Raw genomic sequence first — 13675 nt, 5'->3', positions numbered from 1 at the left:
TTTGAGCTCTGTCAGTGGATATGACCATGTTGCATATTGTCTAATGCCCTGGAACTATGATGATTGTCAGGAGGCAATCCAGGAAATGCTTATGTACTTTTGAATCCTCCAATCCAGGGGAGATGATGTGGTGGCTGCCCATTCCTGTCTTTCTCTTACACACTTCTTGTAATAGGAATCCAGGTGTGCTGCACACAGGCAGGGACAGGCAACAGGACCAAGAAGAGAATGGGCAGAGGAAGCCATAGCTGCCATGTCTCCCATTGCATTGGGGTATGTAAAAGGTATGTTGACATATCTCTGTGTTGAAACTTATAACCTGTAAGACTTGGACCTGGGAATCTTACAAACAACAGCAATGTCTGATGCTGCTCCCAATGGACAGCCAACTAAATGAATAAAGCAGTGGAGATACAGTAGCAAAAGAAATTTATTTAACAGAATCAGAGCCTTTATGTTGCACATGATCAGTGGTTGTACACAGATGACAATTCAATATTGCTTAGAAAATCAGAACTATTTTAAAAGTCTATCAAAACTTCAGCAAAAACCCACCCACCAATTCTTGGCCTAAAAACTAACAACAATTTAAATCTGAATGTATGCTGTTTGGTCCCTGTACATTACGAAAACATCAGGAAAATCATCGTTTTGCAACCAGCAAAGTACAAAAAAGATTTCTCTGGACCATTAATCCCATCAGCAGAAACACTAAGTGAAGCTTGGATTAAACTGAATTCTGATGGGCATAAGACTACCTAAACTTTAACCTAGGTTTTCTAGTATTTTGTGAGGAAGTGGTGGGGAACCTGTGACCCTTTGGATTCAGCTCCCATCCTCCCCCATCATGTTGGCTGGGGCTGATGGGAGGTGGAGTCCAGCAACATCTGGAGGGTCACAAGTTCTCCATCTCTGCCTTAAGAGGTCTCTTACCATCTGAGAAAGAATTCTGGAATTCCTAAGAAACCAATTCAGGACAACTGATCTCATGGCTGCTGTAAAAACAAACCTCTCATTCTGAGTCTACTTACTATGACGACTCAATAGACCACCACCTCCCACCACAAAAATAATAGCCAGAATGGGGGAATATATTGCAAATTAGACAACTGCAAGTAGCCATGCATTTTAAGTTCAGCTTTCTTACAGCAACTGACATCACAAAAAGAATTTTAAACTTGACCAGTTGATCTGAGCCTGAGGTAGATTTTTAATTTTTTGGTGCCAGCATAGAAATGAATCAGATAAATGGGTTCTCATTTACAGCACCCTACAACAGACTCAGTCAGAAACTGCAAATATTTTTTTTCTAACAAACAGAATTCCAGTTAAGTTCTAGCACATGGACTTTAATTCAAAGTCGGGCAAAGCCTCGTTTTAAATTATTAAGACTTCACTTAGAAGTGTTGCCAAGTTAATTACACCTAATTCACAACTATGTAGTCCCATCATAATCACTACAACTAAAAATCTCAAAATCTAAGTACTTTTACTAAACTAAGCTGTGGATCAAGTGAAATGTTAGGAAGACATATTCCTTAACTGTTGGAGACTTGCGTATTGACCTTGAGACTATTTACTTGCAAATATTCCAGTTGATGTACACCTGCAGCTGGATCATGTGATGCAATTTTTTCTGGGGTGTATTACTACAGTCAGTGAGTACCTGAATTACGTGCCTGAATGATCCTGCATGGGAAAAAATAATTTTCCTCATACATATGAAACTGGTCTCACAGGCCAAAGGCTACCATAGTACAATTCTTTCCAAAATTTTAGCTTTCTGTGTGCAGGAAGGGTTTATTTTTCCAAAGGGAAGCATTCAACATGTAAACCCCTACTTGTGATCTGAAATGGGCCAGTCCAGTGAGAACAGCACAATCCGATACTGCAGGATGTGTAGATCAGCTCTTACTATGATAGTCAGCAGGTGTGAAGACCCCTTTAGGATTACTGCCTTCATATTGGATAGACAGTATTTATGTAGAGTGCCTCAGTGGCTTCCAAAAAGACATGTGACCATCTGTGCTCCTATGTACTTTCTATCCTCCCAGATAACCCAGCACAACACCTCTACTGGAAGAAATCAGTTACCACCAACAGTGTTCAAATCTATAGAATTTGCATAGACAGAGCATGCAGGACAGCAGCACAGGAACTTGTTCCACCCACGACAGTGTCCAAGGAGAGTGCCTTGCGCTTTCAGGTCTTTCTCGTTTACAGCGGCTTTTGCCTTTCACATTCTTCATGCCCTTTCCTACTTATCATAGTCTGAACCTAGGGAGGCAGAAAAACAAACCAAAGACAAACCAGAGAGCCTCAGTCATTGGAGACTTTACAGCACCTATGGGCAGCCACTGAAGAGTAGATAAAGAATGAGGTCTAGCTTTACCTTAAGCTTTGTGTGCACTGATGTGTTTTTGATACATATATTAGCAACAATCCCCAACTGATGGCCAAAATCAGATGTGAATGAAAATAAATGCCCCTTTTTCTTATGTACGGTAACTGTCCTGAACTGTTTAAATCTCTGGGAAGTTTAACTCACTTTCTTTCTCTCTGTCACAGTTCAAGCAAAAAGCACCTCTCCAAATCTCCTAAGGTGATTTGGGGAGGTGAAGGCAAATCACAGGTTGCTTAGTGTATTTATATCGTAACATATTTCATGGAACTTGAGGCATAGGATTCTCCAAGGCAGCTTTTCATCCAAGCCTGGACCAGACTGCTCAGTTTCAGCAAGCCTGCAGCACCATTGGCCTTCAGATCGTGCCCTGGAACTGAATTCGCATGGGATGGCACGTGTGAGGGCCAGCTGATGCTTGCACAGCATTCACTAGGATCCTTGCAATATGCGAGTCTTTCCTCCTTACACACCCTTCCTGTCACAACGACTGGCATCTTGTCAGTGCTTTAAAATAAAGCAAGCTGCTTTATATTAGTCAGACGACTGGTCCATCTAGCTCAGTATTGTCTATACTGGCTGGCAGCAGCTCTCCAGACCTTCTCTCCCAGCCCACCTGGAGATGCCAGGGATTGAACCTGGGGCATTCTGCATGCAAAGCAGATGCTCTACCACTGAACAATGGCTCTTCCCCAAAGAAGAGGCCACCTCTTCTTTCAACCGAGGGCCATCTGGTATCAGCTAGTGTCTTTCCCTTCCAGAATTCCACTCTGGGCATTATCATGGCTCTCGTTTTCTGTCATGGCCCATTCTCTTTTCCCATGCTACAGGAAGGAAAATATATTTCTCAGCTCTGATGCCCTTTTCGGCTTCCTCAGAGAAGCATAACACTCAGGCAGTGTGTGCCGTGGTCAGACAACCTACCTGTTTCAACATGAATTCTAATGGATTCTCAGGCTTCTCATACACAAGATTTTCAGTGATCTCCTGAGCGAGAAAGAAAGAAGTCATTACACTCCTCTCCCAAAGGCAAAAAAATACAACAGTATACTGCCACAGGCAAGAATGGCTTGTCTTTTTTGAGATGGGAAAGGCAGGAGTATACGTGACACATGTTATTTTTTTCAAATACAAACATGTTTCATTTTACGCTTCTTGAAATATGTGTACCATATGGCTGAACTCTGAATGTGCTATCAGATGCACTTTAACAGTCCAGCATGACCCTGATTTGAATAACTGGAAGTTCCAAGTTACAAAGGGCATCTCAGCACAAGCTACATTACAGGTACAATTTAGGATTTTAAAGTTATTTATTTCTTTAGATAAAACAACATACTATTAAAGACACATTAAATGTACATTATTAATTTCAGGTAACAAAAAGTAGGCTTACACGTTCTTCCCTTGTTGCCTTTGGCACTTCATTTGTGAGTTGTAATAAGCCAGAGTCCCCTCTTATGTCTGAACTGTGGTTTAAACTCACGTGATAACAAAATAACAAGCCCATCAATCATTCAATCAATCAATGGTGTGCAAATTCTGAGCCCTTCCAGATTATGTACCAAGTGGTCCATATATTGTATTCAATGCAACACAAGTTGGGGGGGAATATCATTCTTGTCAGGTGTATTGATACATGAGTGCTTTTGGTTGACTGTGTTCAATAGTGCAGATATGATAGCTGAACTGAAACTGGACATTTCTGACATTTTAGTATTTAAAATTGATTTTGAAGGATAGTTTAAAAAACAAAAGGTGTTATGGACGTTTTGGGGCACGAACTACCAACTTACCAAACACAATATTATACATTTGGCTTTTCTAAACAACTGAAGAACATTCAAAATTGAGAGTGTTGTTTTGTTTGGAAGGCAATGTTGGAGAATAGGAATATGAATGGAAAAAAACCCTGTGTGTTTGAGGAATTTTTCCAAACTATATTTGTGTTTTCATAGACATGTATGCTTTTGCTTTGGAGAATATAACCTGCATTTCTTCTCTTATCCCATTTGCTTCTTTTTACTGCAGGCCATCACTTCAGGCTCTTTATTCTCAAGGTCTTTTTAGGTTGTGTCTTGCTGCCATCTAGGATCATTGCACTGTGTGATATAGTTGTGCGCTTTTTGCTGTCTGGGTTTTTTTCTTGGTGTTTTAATAGGTTTTGTATTGTTGACTGTTGCCTAGGATTGTTCTCAGGAAAGGCAACCAAGATTAAAAAACAAAGAATTACACATTGAATCAGATGTTGTACAATTGTAGTCATTGTGTTTCTTTATAACTAAACTAATCCAATTAATGTACTTGATGCATCAATTTGCACTGATGTATAGAATGGTTTCTAGGTCAATTCTCTTCAGGGTTTTTTTTTTTATAAAAAAAACCCAAATAAATAACCATCACATTTAAAAGCAACTGCAGTAGCACTACTAGGACACCCTTACAGCAAGAAGAAAAGCGAGGGTCTAATCTAGAGAAATACAGGGGAAGATGTGCATGCATGCGATGGAGAAGGCTTTTTATTCTTTCCTGACCAGCAGTAATCCTTTCTCCCACAGAAATGATTTCTGTCCCCTTAAGTTTTAAAGGTATCCTCTAGTGTGAATTCACAGTGTCAGTTTTACATGATCCATTGCACGTGTGTGATGCAGTGCAGTAGGCCTGGGGAACATGTGGTCCTCCAGATGTTGTTGGTCTCCAACTCCAATCAGCCTTGGCCACCATGGCCAATGGACAAGGTTGATGGGTGCTGTAGCGAAGCAACATTTTGAGGGCTACAGTTTCCCCACCCCTGCTGCAGAACATAGTACAACAACCAGGGATGCAACACTACCAACAGTCCAGTAAACCATGGACATAAATCTCTAAGGGCTACATCAGGAACAGCCAATGTGGTGTCCTCCAGATGTTGCTGGGCTACAGTTCCGATCATCCCTGACCATGCTGACCAAGGCTGATGGTGGTTATAGTCCAGGGCATAATGCTGACCACCCAGTGAAAGATGCTCCATCACTATATTTCTCACTTGCCTGTCTTGCATACTGTGACAATCTTTATTTAAAAAGAGACAGGCATAGTTGAGTCAACAGCTCTTCAGGTTTATGTTCAGATGTTAAGACCTAAAGTTGTGACCTAATTCCCAACTACCTGGTCTGAAACATACCATTTTGCAAGGCCTGGCCACCACACCTCCAGGTAGAGAATAGAGCACAGCAGGTCCTGCTGACGGGGACACTGTATGAGATTTGAAATCTCTTGAGAAAGACCAGTTAGGCAACTACAGGACACAAGCTTCCTGCTAGATGGGGAGTTTCATCATATCTGTGGCTGGAATAAAATGCTCAATACTCTCAAAAGAGGACCTGGGCTGGTGACATTCCTTGAATTCTGAGATTCCCCCAAATCACTGTGTATAAAGGAACTAGCTGGGTTGGTTCAGAACAGTTGTGTGTTTATGTTTGCGTTAAGAGAGCCATGGGAGAAAAGGCAAAAAGGGAATGGTTCACCTGAAATATCTGCAGAATATTATGCTTCTCCATGTACCTAATTGAAACCTCAAAGGGATCTTGATATATCACAGGCATGGACTCATCTGAGAACTCTATAGAAGCACTAGCAGGTGGGTCAGCTTGTTGTTCTGTTCCTTGAGGTGCCACTTGTGGAGTCACCACTTGTTGGGGCACCACTTCCTGAGATACCACTCCTTGAGGCTTCACAAGGGTTTCTGCTGATCTGACCAAACCACGTGGAAATTCAACTCCTGTCTGATGTTGCTGAGTGAGCAAAGTTCCAAGAGTTTCCAAAGGGGGAACCGGAGGATTAACCTCAGATGCTGACTGGGTAGCTTCTGGTGCCTCCTCCATGGCAGGTTCCGATGTCTTCTCAATAGTAGGTTCTGGTGCCTCATCCATGGACAATACAACTTGAAGGATTTGGGATTTTGCCTTTGGTCGTTCAGCAGTGGATATTGGTGGTTCAGAATGCTGCTGCACCTCCGTAACCAGAAATCTTCCAGATTGCAGCTACAATACATAACAAACAAGTAGTTAACATGCAGAAATGATGTATATGCCTGGTTCTTACACTCTGTAGGCCTTACCTGAGGTCCTACACTTTGAAGGGAAAAAAATATGTGCGGGGGGTCGTGGGACTGAGCAGGCTAATCCCACTTCCTGGCTGGTAAGCACATCAGTCATACTGTGTGCACATTTGACCAGTGTGTGATGGGGCTCTACACATGTACACGCATAGAGTTCCTTCGCATGACAGCCAAATATGCAGACAGCCATTGTGTGCATCAGTGGTGAGATTAGCTTGTGGCCCCAGGGCCCTATTCACATGCTGTTTCAATCCAAAGCTGCTGAAGACCTTAAGGTGCAAAGAAAGGCATTGCTCACAACCTTCTTTTCTGTCTTTTTAGCACTCTTACTAGAAACAATATCAGATACCCTGCCAAGTGAAAGCCGGAACACATATTGATGCTTTTTTCATGAATAAATGGCAGACAAACAGAACAGCCAAGAGCATGCCAGCTTCCATTTTCTGCATGTTAGCTGAAAAATAATTTTAAACCTTTGTGATCCAACCATCCTTTCAATGTGGTCACACCCACATTTGCCAAAAGAATCAGCCAACTGGAATACATATTATTTCCCTTCTACCCTTCCCCCACCAACGTTACATGGTTAAGTACTTGACTATATCTCCAAAGATTGTGTTTCTATGCTCACTGCAAACACATCACACGGTTATTTCCAACACACCAACTGAAAAATAGGTACTTGCTGCTTTAAGCTGAAGACAGAGGTGATCTCTGCTAGTACACCCCTTCCCCAGAAACTGGTGTCTCTGCCAGTGTGTGACATTTTATAGCGTCAGGGCTTCCCAATATGTGAAGCCTTCTACCTAGGCGGTGGTGGGGAGCAAGCTGAGGGTGGCAGGTGAGAAAGTTGGAACAGGCAGCAAGACTAAACCATAGGTTTTTTGAAACAGCACAAATCTGTCTCAGAGTTTATTAGTCAGAATATATTATTACTAAGAACCTGCCTCAGAGTACAATATGAAAGGCAGTGACAGTGGTGCTGCAAGAGAAAAGACAGAAAATTCTTGCTGGCTGACTCGAGTACAGTGTTTGCTGGTTGCCTTTCATCAGTTTGGTAAGCAGCACATTGGATCCAAATACCTATGGTAAGAAATACTGAAAACCCTTTACCAGATCTTCAAAGGCCCTGGTAAAACTTATTTACACAGCAATCTTAGGTATGTGTTTATCCCCCTATAGTTTCCCTCTAGCAAATGTGCATAGGATTGCAGTCCAAATTCTTAGGAGCCATCTTTGCACAGAGTTGAAAAACATTCCAAACTCCTAAGTGACAGCATAAAATGTCTTGATCCCCATTCAATTTAGACAGCTTGGGATTTTTACAGCACTCCCTTTTCTTGGGCATAAGACAAGAGATTCATAGCTGAAAGGAAGGTGGTTCTTCTGTGAGAGAAAAGCAGTCTGCACACATCTAGAAGCATATTTTTTCTCCCATTAAGGAGAAATAGTCTCTGCTAATATATGATATGAATTGTATTAAATTATGTCAGCATGAAATGAATCTCCCAGTCTCTAACATTGGCTTCTGAAAATAATTATGGGGTCTTACAGTGGACAATTTTATTAAAATGTGGAGCTAAGCTATGAAAGTGATATTTATTTCTAGTATTCATACGCCGCTCTTAGTTTTACAAAACTTCCAGAGCAGCTAACCATCAATCAATAATACAAAACAAAATGGGGGGGTGCTAAATGAGGTAAAAAATCATAAAAAGGTCAAGTAGTAGAACCAGTACAATGCATACAAAGTGTCAATTAAAAATCAGCTGAGTAACATGCTGAAAGGCCTGGGCAAATAAAGAAGGTGTCATAGACCAATGCCTGAAGACAGGGATGGGCTGGATGTGGGCCAGTAAATGGAAGCCAAATCCGGAAAAATAGGGGGTTACGTGTTCTCAAGTCCGGGAGGTGAAGAAGCATCCTGTTCTGCATAGGGTTGCACTCCTCTAAAAAGAACAGATTCATTATCTTGGGGATGCTCCGTATCCCACACTGTCACTGGAGGGTCAGGTAGCCTTTGTAGCTAGGAGTGTCTATTTCCAACTATGGCCCTTGGCAGAGCTTGGAAAAGTTACTTTTTTGAACTACAACTCCCAGCAGCCAGCATGGCCACTGGATTGGCCTGTTGGGAGCTGTAGTTCAAAAAAGTAACTTTTCCAAGCTCTGGCCCTTGGACAAAGATGACTTGGCTATTGTACTCCATGCTTCCCACAGGCATCTGGTTTGCCACTGTGAGAACAGGATGCTAGACTAGATGGGCCATTGGCCTGATCCAGCAGGCTCTTCTTATGTTCTTATGCTCTGAAGCTCTAGATTGGACTACTGCAGTGTGCTCTATATGGGTCTGCCCCTGAAGATGATTCAAAAACTTCAACTGACGCAAAATACACTGGCTAGGTTTCTGGCTAGGGTTCCATACAGAGTTCATATAGCCCATTTGTAAATAGCTGAACTGGTTGGCAGTTTGTTTCTGGACCTAATTCAAGGTGCTCACATTGGGGTTCAAAGCCCTAAATGACTTAGGCCCCAAATATCTGAAAGACTGCCTCCATTCCTACAGACTCTATGAGGTGTTAAGATATGCCAGGGCAGGGGGAGTCTCTCTTGGGAGTTCCATCATCCTCAGAAGTGTGGAGAATGATATCCTGGAAGAGGCAGCCCCTAAGTTGTAGAAGTCCCTATCTACAGAGTGCATTTAGCATCTTCATTATATACTCTCCATCGTATGCTGAAGACACACCTCTTTACCTTGGCCTTTGACAGTTAACACATTTTTGTGGGACCAGTAATTAATACTGTGTTGCTTTTGTCTGGAACTGTTTTACTTGTTTCTACATATATGATTATGTTGTTGTAATCCTGGGACCTTACACTGAATGAAAGGTAATAAATAAGATTATTGTTGCTAAAACTCAAATTAACATTGCCACTCCTTTGGAAATAATTTAAGAATATGTTCAATTTGGTCTGCCCAGGTTGGCAAACTAGCAGCTATATTTTGAAGTAACTGAAGTTTCCAAGAAGTCATCTACATATACTGCATTACATTAGTTTAATTTGGGGAATACCATGACATGGATCACAATTACAAGTAAGGATGACAGCTAGTGCACTGGCCTTAACTAGTGAAAGGTACTATATGCTATAGATGCCACTTGGGCCTCCAGTGATAAAAATCAATCAGCATCCTCAAACTGCAAGAATGATTCTTCAGGATAAGTGCAACCCCAGCCCGAATGGAGGCATGCTGGTTGGAGAACAGAGGTCCTCTGAGAACCCAAAAATTCCCTATTTTCATCCATGGCAACTTGGAAGGTACGTGCTATGGGGAAGAGCAGAAGAGGAACCATTATTTGCCAGGGACAATTTCTATTCTTCGTTCCCTAATCCTATTTTACCTTCTGGGGAGGGAGGGGGTATCAAGGATAGCTTTTGTAAGTTTTGTAAGCATGCACACCCTGTCCCATGGATCTCTAGACTAGAGTCTAGAAGTTAAGAATGCAACCCTAAAAATACTTTCTGAGGAGTCAACTCCATTAAAATAAGTGGAATTTATTGCTCATTAAACATAAATAAGAGTGTGCGGTAGGGGTGTGGGGAGAGGTGGATGTATCTTAACTTTAGTGCACATGCATGTAAATATACAGTCATGAGCTCAAAAAAAATAACATGTCACTGAATTCTGTTCCTCCTCTCCCCAGCCTAGTCACTCCAATTAGTAGTACCTTATTCAGCAATTAGGCACACTATAGATGACCATGAGTCAGCATCTCTTCTCTCAGCCTAATCCACTTCTCAAGGTTGTTGAAATAACAATTGGGAGAGGGTGACATGTATGCTGCCTGAGCTCCAGGAAGGGCAGGATGTAAATGCAAGAAATAAACAAATACCACTGAATTTGTCTGAGTTGCAGTTTTTCTGTCACAAGGTCAATTAATTCAACTGTGTGATTAAATATTCTGTTAAACATGAAGAATGCTTTGTTTTAAGTCATACACAGCTGTCCATTTTCAGTCTAAAGTTCCTGCCTTTTTGAGGCTACAGTCCTACGTACGCTTTCATTAAGACCTGAACATTGCAGGTCTTCCTTCTGAGTAAATGTGCATAACATTGCTCTGTGAGATTTAGACTGTGGACACAGCATACACTGAAAACACCCCTCCCCAAGAATCCTTGGAACTATAGTGTGTTAAAGGTGCTGGGCATTGTAGATCTGTGAAGGGTAAACTAGTTTCTAGGATTCTTGGGGCTGGGGGGAAGGAACCATTAGTTAGTTTACCAACACACCAGTGCAAAATTAGTAAGTACTGTTACAGAGTCAATGTAGTACACAACTGAGTGGGCAGAGAAGAGCCTGCAGCAGGGATGGAGGAACTGTGGCCCTCTGGATGTTGTTGGACTACACAGAGACTGTGTGGTGCAGTGGTTAGACCGTTGGATTAGGACCTGGTGAAACATGTACACCACTTTGAGCTCCTTGGAGAAAAAGTGGCATATAAATGTAATAATAATACCTCCCATCAGCCCCTGCCAGAATAGCCAGTGATCAGAGATTATGGGAGCTGTAGTTCATCAACATCTGGTATAGCAATGTGTGGCAGAAGATAGAAGGGCGGTTTGGTAAGGGATGCTCCCTCCCAATAGTTGTCTCTCTTTTCATCTGTGGAATAATAATAATAATAATTTAAAACCCCACCCTTCACCAGAAGGTCCCAGGGCGGGTGGCAACAATATAAAATACAATATTAAAAGCAGTTTAGAACAAATTGCATTCACGACTAGAAACGGGGTGGGGTGGGGGCCGGAGTACTAATCTACCGCACAGCAGGTGTAGATGAGGGCCAGCCCCAAGAGGCCGGTGTCTGACTCTCGGGCAGTATAGAAGGCGATTCTATACCAGTGTTATTGTAAGCACCGAGCATCCCAGAGGCTGTAACTATACATTATGCGTCAATCAATAATATCCGGGGCCTTTCCACGGTGCTCCCGCTTCCCCTCCTCCCGCGGTTCTGGCTGACTCCCTCACCTGCCCCTCCAGCGAGCCTTGCTCTTGCTCTGGCTCTTGCCCTGCCATCTTGGAGCAAAGGCGCATTTCGTCGCCCACCTGCCAACAAGGTCTTTTGTTGCTCGGCGCGCTCCGTACAGTTGTTAAGCGTTCTATCCCATAAGGGCGGGGAGGGGTAGCGGTAGAGAAAATGCCGTAGCTGCCATGGCAACCGCTTCTAAGCGCTACTTTTTGCTCGCTCGCTCTTTAAGGTCTACGCTCGCGTCGACCAATGACAGAGCGCTGGGAGACGAAAAAACTAACAGGTCAGCTGATTGGTAACTTGACATTTGGTACTTTGGGTGGCCATATTTTGTGCGGGGGGAAGTACTCTGCCTGCTTCTGGTTTGATTTGAAGTGTAGGAGCCCGACCTCTGCGAAAGTTTATTTCTAAATTCTTACGCCTTTCCCATAACTGTCCACCATGACTAGGCAGGGCAGCAATATTAGATATCAACAGTGTTTTGATTAGGAAGGAAAGTGTGTATGTGTGGTGGTGGTGGTGGTTATGATAACCTTTGCAAGCCTTACTCTTCCAATTTTTGCCAAATAATGTCCTTTCCCTTACTTTGAGAAAAAAATAAGAGTCCAAGGATAAAGACCAATAGTAGACACAAATATAGTAAAATAATAGATACAAAAGATAAAAGGCTTACCCCCCTCCCAGCAATCTGACCACATTAATTTTTTTAATTTATCAGCTAACTAAAAACAATAGATCAATTTGTTTTGCAAGGGGCAGTTGTTAACATTCTTAAACAGCATTCCCCCATTGGCACCCTCCAGATGTTTTGTATTGCAACTCCCATCGGCCAGTGTGGTGCAGTGGTTAGAGTGCTAGGCTAAAAATTGGCTGTAAAAAGAATGTGGACATATGCTTTACAGTGTCATAGGGAACATGGAAAGCTGTCTTATACCAGGTCAAACTATCTGTCTAGCTCAATGGTATCTACACCACCATTCCCCAACCTAGTGCTCTCCTGCATGCTTGGGCTGGTTGGGGCTGATGGAAATTTTAGCCTCAGGCATGGGGAGGGATCAGGTTGGTGAAGGCTGTTCTATAACATTATTCTGCAAACATACAGATCTCTGTTTTCAAGCTAGAGTTCCTGCTTTTGCAGGTTTAGTGGCTGCAGAAGATAAGTTAGAAAATATTGTGAACTGAAGAATAGAGAACAAAAATACTGAAGAACCGGTATTTCAAGCAGCCAGCAAACCAGCACAGCATTAGGAATGAAGTCATAGTGCTCAGGATAGTACCATGTTTGCCCATGGAAATGGGGTAGCAAGCAACAGGTTTGTGCAATTAGAGAATATTATGCTGCTATTGCTCCCCAAACAGTAAAATCTCACCACTTTCACCCAGAGGGATGAGAGAATGATTTGTAAGTTGATAAGCACGATTCTGAACTCTAATTTCTTGTTTGTTTTTGTGCATGGCTACAAAGTCAAGCAGGTGTTACAATGCTACATAATTCAGGATTTAGGCAACAGCACCAAAGACAAGTGTTGTTTTGCAGGTTACCATGTGGCAGAGTACAGTGGTCTGATCCCTTGCAATCGATCCTGTGCAAGTTCAGAAGTTGCATATTTCTTTTACTGGAGTTCAGTCCTGTGCATTGATTTCGGAACATGATTATCTAAAGCTGTCCACAATTTTCTTCCTTGACCTAGGATCAACTATGTTCATTGATTTTGAAACACAGTAATCTGGGCTGTGATAAGACGTACTTTTGTAGGGCAAATTGACTAACTTGTGGCCCTCCAGATGTTGTTGGATTCCAATTCCCATCAGTCCAAGCCAGCATGGCCAATGTTCAGGGATGATAAGAATTATAATCCAGCAACATATGAAAAACCATATGTTCCCCACCCCTGGTTTATGGAATTTGTTTCCACAAAGCATGATGATGGTTACCAACTTGGACTCCATGGAGGATAAGGTTATCAGTGGCTATGTGGGGATGCCCTTGAAGACAACTCAGAAACTTCAACTGGTACAAATCTGCAGCAGCCAGATTACTGGTTGGGATTCCCTTTAGATCACATAGGACCCCTCTTTTAAAATGGCTGCATTGGTTGCCAGTTCATTCTGGGCCCAATTTAATGTTCTTGCGCTAGTGTTTAA

At 42.4% G+C, this 13675-nt stretch overlaps 1 protein-coding gene across 1 annotated transcript; it reads right to left on the bottom strand.

The window, feature by feature from the left end:
* Positions 1 to 423: 423 nt before the first annotated feature.
* On the bottom strand, positions 424 to 11759 carry TEX55 (testis expressed 55). The gene is made up of 4 exons (XM_061628383.1): positions 11530 to 11759; positions 5908 to 6423; positions 3326 to 3388; positions 424 to 2277 (listed from the first exon to the last, which is right to left on the bottom strand). Exons 1-4 carry the CDS (start codon positions 11593 to 11595, stop codon positions 2218 to 2220), a joined length of 705 nt encoding a protein of 234 aa, XP_061484367.1. The 5' UTR covers positions 11596 to 11759; the 3' UTR covers positions 424 to 2217.
* Positions 11760 to 13675: the final 1916 nt, after the last annotated feature.

The sequence above is a fragment of the Rhineura floridana genome, chromosome 5, assembly GCF_030035675.1.
Source record: "Rhineura floridana isolate rRhiFlo1 chromosome 5, rRhiFlo1.hap2, whole genome shotgun sequence".
In the NCBI taxonomy this organism is placed as follows: Eukaryota; Metazoa; Chordata; class Lepidosauria; order Squamata; family Rhineuridae; genus Rhineura; species Rhineura floridana.
Note: the sequence above shows the minus strand (reverse complement) of the source record. Positions and strands in the feature narration are given on the sequence as shown.